We start from the raw sequence: 6,000 nt of genomic DNA, 5'->3' as shown, positions 1-6,000 counted from the left end.
CGTGCATCTTAGACATATTTGAGTCTAATATATCTAAGATGCACGTTCTCTGTAGCAACACCAAACACTTGGACAATCTCCAAACCGACAGGACTTGAGAGACTTGTTGACGGGTTCTCCACCATGTTGACCATTAGGGAGCATGTGCATGACGATCGCTCTAGAAGGGAAGAATAAGGGTCAAGGCTCACGAAGCAGATAAATCCATGAACACTCCGTATTCGAACATAATTAGGTAAGCACGCAAGAGACGCTCTTGAAAAGAGCAAGCGACCAACGGTATTGGCGTGAGGGTATTGGTCAACGGGAACTCAAGGCGATGATGAATGCAATGTCGAGATTCTACCAACACCCTACTCATGAGACCATCAACTAGCTCCAAGGCTTGGAGTCCAGGCTAACCCTAAGATTCTTTACTTGTGCACTCTACACAATATAGCTTCACCATCATTGTGATGGTGATGATATCACATCACCCTTTTCGGTTGCATTCACTCGAACCCGCGACATGTACTACGTGCTCAAGCGCAGATTTGTATCACAACAACGCTGGCGAATCCATGGCACATGATCACAACAAAATGACACTAACCTGCAATAGAAGCAGAACAAAAGGAGTCAACTGCTATGATCCTGGCCGCTGCCAAGGGCGGCAGTACTACTCAAACGTGAGGTCAGCGAGCCAAGCCATCTCCTGCTCCATTCACTTCCCGTACTTGACGAACCTTTAGTGGACACGGTCCGAGCACTCTCGGATTTTTTAGAGGGTCGCTTCGAAGGCGACATGGTATCGTCAGCATCATCGACCTCATCATCAGATATCTCCCAGTCGTCATCAATCTCAGCATCATTTTCTCCATGGTTCTGTGCAGAAGATTCATGTCGTCTCTCTACAGGAGACCGAGAGTCGCTCGAGCTAGCAGCCGGTAAACCACGATTCAGCGTCCTCTTGCGGCTGCTGATAATTCCGATGGATGACTTGGAATCGTCCAGAGCATACTCCTCGCCAGAGGTCTCGCTCTCCTCTTCCTTGGTCTGCATAATTATTTGCCCTACATCATGAAATAGATCGTGGAATGCACCCGCTGCAGTATATTCCGTTTGCGTTGACCTGAGGTCAGAAACTATTAGAATGATGAAATTGACTTGAAATATTCTCTCACATATTCATCGCAAGATGCTTAGTAGGTCCCTTATAAAGGTAAGCTGATAGCTTGGGCCACAAAACGCCATCTTCGGGGTCGTCCTCCGAGAGCTCCGTCTGGGTGTTTTTGGGAACACCAATGGTAGCACGTCGGCCACATCTAACACGAATCTAGGGTCGTTTATGGGAACGCAGGCATTGCAGCACTCACGCTGTGCAGAATCTCTTGTCAGGCTTGGATGGAGAGGCTTCCCGATCGACTGCTATACCCGAGTCCGCTGAACGTATGAGGGATTTTATAGGTCGATCAGACTCGCTGAAGCTACCTTCCTTCTCTCCGAGGAACTCCCCGACCTCCACTGCGACTTCATGAGCCAGCCCTTGAGCAAAAGCAGCGACCGAGCGGTCGGTTTGAACACCTTTGGGATGGCCCCTAGGAGACGTCCTGAGAAATCTCGCACTAGCATGAGAAATGTACGCATAGTTCTGGGGGTTCGAAGGGATACATTTACTGATGCTAAGACATGCCGTGTCGCATAATGAGGTTTAAAAAGGACGTAGTCAAAGGCATCAGTCGATGACTGCACGCACTTTTCATCGTAGTAAAGGTTCAGTAGGGATAATAGCACGATAACAGCAGAGTGCAATTGGAGAGAACTGTGAACGTCTCACTGTGTCGCAGCTGGTGCTATTGAAGTCTCCTGTGGCACCTCTCCTCGGTCACTCTGAGCTTCGCTGGACTGCCCATGTCTATGCAGTAGGATACTTCAATACATGTCACACTGGGATAGATAGTAGCTTACTGAAGCGATTCGGGAGTAGCCTTGGCGAAATCTCTACTGGTCCCGTCCGCGGACAGTTTTGCAGGAGCCGCAGTAGAAGATACAGGCATTCTGACACACAACACGTCGAGTTTGGGAGGGACGTCCACTGAGGTATTGCTCTGAATGTCTCCTATTTTCGCGTGTATCAACAACGCCTTTGAGCTCATCCAGTCGGACTAGTATGGACTCGTACTCTTCTGTCCTCTGCTTCAGCCTACACAACGTCACAATACAGGGCGAGCAAATACGAGTTGCGAGTTCACTTGTGCTGAAGCTGTGCAATGGCTTGCCGATAGTGGCTGATACAACTTCTGGCGACATCCCGTTTCAGAAGCTCTTGGTTGAGTCGACTGTAAAAGTATTGACTCCTCAGTGATTCGTCTCACTAAGCTCACCTCTCAAGACCTTGACAACGTTCACATTGAGAGTCACTCACGTGAATGCCAGTAATTCCAATTAGTTCTACTTTCCCTGCCGAGGGAGACGAAATGGACATACGAGGGTTACACACAACATCCCTGGCCGGCGTTCTATCTTCATCGTCCCAAGTAAGTGGACCACACGAACGTGATAGTGATTGCAGAAAAAACTAGCACGGGAGAATCGAACTCGAGACCTATCGGTGCAGAAACTGGGTTCGAAGAGTGACCGCTTTCTCGTTCGCTACTGACTCGATGACTAGCACTGAGCATTCTTGGGGTGCACAAGAACAGATGTTCGATCGCGTGTGTCCTGCGAGGGCGTGGGTTCTATTCCCGGCAGGGGTATTCAACCATTTCTCCTGAATATCTCCTTGACTACAGCCGTACACGTCCAGTGTATGTAATATAGCAGTTGTTTCGGTATCTACGACATTCCAAGTTTTTGGTCGAGTGGGATTGTCTGACTCCCGGCTCTCAAAAAATACCATGCTGAAATGAGCAGTGTTTAAACGCACACAGCAAGTATCAAACTCATGATTTCACCCTTGTATATCTAGCCATTTACAATCTCAGGGCTGCACTCATGGGCATTCTCTCTTCGCAGCACGCCGTGTTATTCGTGCGCAATCTGCCGGACGAGTGCTAGACACGGCGCTGTTGTCGGCATTTACTTTTGTGCGCCCCGAAATTACTCGCCCCGCCCAGAAAAATCTCTCCGTGCCCTTTCGCATTTTCCGTCATACTTGAGCTTGCGTGCTAGTTGACGGATGAATTTCTCTCGGTCCCTCGGTGACTTGCTCACGAGTCAGGTTTTCTCCTTTTTACATTCCTAGCAACCTCGACTTGTATCCCGCGTGGCTCCAAGAGATGCTTCAGTTCCCACGAGTCGCCCTTGCCTTCCTCTGGGTGGCCCTACCAATGATAAGTATTGCGGCTTCACTCACTGTAGGAGGGATTTGTGAAGGTAATCAGGGACCAGGGTAATTTGATGTTCACTCTAAGTCGTTTTAGTCTCATCGTGCAGTCCGGCTGGGCTGTTCGTAGGAGTAATTCTGGGCTGGTGTGGACTAGCATCAATACTATCCTTGGGGCCTTTTGTTGTACTCTATAAACGGCAGACGATTCTTCGGGATGACCCGGAGATTCTCCTCGATGGTGCTGATCCTGCCAAGGTCGTAGTCAAGTACTTCGACACGCTATCAAGTGCCGAAGTCAACGCCTCGGAGACCTGCGCGATTTGTCTCGAAAATCTGGACGCGACTGAAGCTGTGAGTCGGTCTAAAAAATGCGGTCATTGCTACCATCAAGGATGCATAGAGGATTTGATTCAATACAGTGCTCGTAAGTCCCCATACGGGCTCCTGCACGGTACGACTTGTCCACTATGTCGTCGCCGTTTGATTTGATACCGTTGGACCTGTGTATACCATAGTAGTATTAGTCCTCCTTTGGGTTGTGAGAGCTCTAGGCTTTCACAGTAGCTTGTATTGTCTGTTTGTCGGTATGTTACGCCGGATTTGTCCATGTATCTCCTATTATCATTACTTTATGTCAAGTCGGGTTCACTCCTGGTATCAACAGTACTATTGCATCTTCTCGAAGAGATCGACTAGTGATGGTATGCGATAAGATTTGTTATTATCGGAGTTTTTCATGCAGTACTCGGCGGTAGAGGATATCTTCTATCAGCTGTTGTAGTTGAAGCATTTCCCCACTTTTTTATCCCGTCTTGATATTGATTTGCCACGACCAACCACAGTGTTGCGTTCATAACAGGGATATGCTAGTGGCGGAGTTGGTTTATGGTTCATCGGAGTTTCACCCGTTTTACGTGAAGTGTCGTAGAACTCGGTGAAAAGCTCGATATTAGTCGTGAAATATGTTTTTCACTAGTGTTTTTCATATCACGGGAAAAACTATGGAAAATCCCCATCGACTCACCTGCATTATCACCAACATTGGGAACTAAGCTGATAGCTCTGTCACTAGGTCGTTCAGGAGTGTTGATGTAGTTGCTAGGAGATTCGAAGCACTAGGATAAGATGAGGTCTCAGATTGCCCTTTAGTATTTTTGTTTTTCATGTTTCTTCTGGTAACGGTTTGTTCTTGACCTTGCTTTGTCATCGGTTACTTCCCTGGGAGTAGCGTTCGAGTCTCAGGTCCTCCATTTTCTAGTTTTATCAATCATTTGTTGCGTTTAGTATAGCCGTTGACTTGTGGTTGGATTGCAGGGAATTCTCAATGGCGCGCACTGCCGATGTCGAGGAATTCCTCCTACCGCTTTTGTTGTGTTTTCAGTTGCGGTCGGTGTTGGTTCTGGTAGGAGCGCCTCGTGCCATGAGGACCCCTATTCAGTGGCATCGTTCTGGAAGAGGAAAACTTATCGTTAGACCACAATATAGCAGTCCAGTTCGGTAGATATTTAACGTCGTTGTAGGGCCTTCTAGTGGAAGTACCCCATGTCTTTGTCTGCCTTCATCACCGACAATCGCCTGGCATCACCGCGTCAGGTGGGCTAGTCTGACCCACCACTTCGGTCTACTCCGTGTGCATCTTTTATAGGGCATTTTGTCGTTGAAAGCTACCCGTCTACGCAGACAAGAGGACGCCGCTCTACGAGCGCGACAGAAGGAGTTCTTCTCCTGTGATGCTAATGAGGTACATCCTGTTGATATTCTCTGGCGTGGTTCGGTACTGCTATTGTCTAGGTGGCGTCTGGCATCATTGACGCCTTTGCCAGTGCATACAAGTCTGTGGCTAAGGAGTTCTCGGCTGCTACCAAAAATATGCAACCTCAAGTGAGTGTAGGGTCTTCGATTCTCGAGGCCGTAGAACGGCTGAATTATGCGTTATAGTGAGAATTTCATCAAAGTCATTACGAACAAGAGTTGGTGATAACTTGACTTCAAAATTTTATAAACCTTCATAAGTGCTTTCAGCCGAGCAATACGACTCTGAACAAGCTGAAATCAAGAACTGAGGAGTCCGCTAGTCTACTAGCAGATGTCGTGGTGAATGTGAGTCCTCGGCTCTCCAAGCGCTGAGCTATCTCTACTTTCCCAGGCATTGATGTATGTGGGGGAAGATAGTATCATCAAACCAATTGAGGCTGGTAAGGTCCGAATGTGAGGTGCCCTCGAGCACAGCTTCAGATCCTGCTAGAGAGTTGGAGGAGTTGAAGGCGTTGGAGGAGCGTTATGGACAGATGCTCGAGGAAACTGCTAAGGTGAGATAAAACGGTAGCTTTTGGATGAGGGGAATTCCCGTACATGTCAGGCCGAGCTGAATTGCCGTAAGAAGAAAGAACGGGCGGAGAAATTACGGAAGTGCATCGAGATGGAGCGCATCGTGGTTGAGAAGCTTGAGCAAATTGAAGAGAGGATGGACTCGTTGCAACAGCACCAGCAAGAGACCAATTAACATGAGCATTTCTCACGAGGAATTGAGTTGTATTGTCCTCAAGAACGAACGCCCATTTTTGATGTGCCCTGCATGTCGTCCCCTTCTAGCGAGGACAGATCAAAGACAACTCCTATGTCCCCCTCATCTAGCGACAACAAGTGAATTGCATAGTCTGGAGAGATTGAGTATAGGTAGAGAAATCTTGAAG

The 6,000-nt window shown here is 48.0% G+C and overlaps 4 protein-coding genes across 4 annotated transcripts in view; 3 read left to right on the top strand and 1 right to left on the bottom strand.

Annotated features, from left to right (window-relative positions):
* Pmar_PMAR020079 (minichromosome maintenance protein, putative) overlaps positions 1–376 on the top strand; it is a gene marked incomplete at both ends in the record, with an annotated part of 2,316 nt that extends 1,940 nt beyond the window's left edge. Inside the window, one exon of the mRNA XM_002779259.1 lies at positions 236–376. Within this exon, the coding sequence (XP_002779305.1) occupies positions 236–376 (141 nt within the window). The remainder of the gene's footprint in view (positions 1–235) is intronic.
* Positions 377–618: 242 nt separating this feature from the next.
* On the bottom strand, positions 619–2,036 carry Pmar_PMAR020078 (hypothetical protein; the record flags this gene model as incomplete). The annotated part of the gene is made up of 5 exons (XM_002779258.1): positions 619–1,111; positions 1,164–1,304; positions 1,356–1,422; positions 1,471–1,589; positions 1,948–2,036. The coding sequence occupies 5 exons, from the start codon at positions 2,034–2,036 to the stop codon at positions 619–621; spliced, it is 909 nt and encodes a 302-aa protein (XP_002779304.1).
* A 1,472-nt stretch (positions 2,037–3,508) lies between these two features.
* On the top strand, positions 3,509–3,658 carry Pmar_PMAR020077 (hypothetical protein; the record flags this gene model as incomplete). Its single annotated transcript, XM_002779257.1, has 1 exon — positions 3,509–3,658. A coding segment is annotated over one exon (150 nt), but the record flags the coding sequence as incomplete, so codon positions are not given.
* A 1,191-nt stretch (positions 3,659–4,849) lies between these two features.
* Pmar_PMAR020076 (hypothetical protein) lies at positions 4,850–5,810 on the top strand (the record flags this gene model as incomplete). Its single annotated transcript, XM_002779256.1, has 7 exons — positions 4,850–4,900; positions 4,953–5,048; positions 5,099–5,188; positions 5,330–5,407; positions 5,454–5,502; positions 5,543–5,616; positions 5,667–5,810. The coding sequence occupies 7 exons, from the start codon at positions 4,850–4,852 to the stop codon at positions 5,808–5,810; spliced, it is 582 nt and encodes a 193-aa protein (XP_002779302.1).
* Positions 5,811–6,000: the final 190 nt, after the last annotated feature.

The sequence above is a fragment of the Perkinsus marinus genome (assembly GCF_000006405.1).
Source record: "Perkinsus marinus ATCC 50983 genomic scaffold scf_1104296947650, whole genome shotgun sequence".
Lineage (NCBI taxonomy): Eukaryota > Perkinsozoa > Perkinsida > Perkinsidae > Perkinsus > Perkinsus marinus.
The sequence above is the reverse complement of the archived record's forward strand: the minus strand, read 5'-3'. Positions and strand labels throughout refer to the sequence as shown.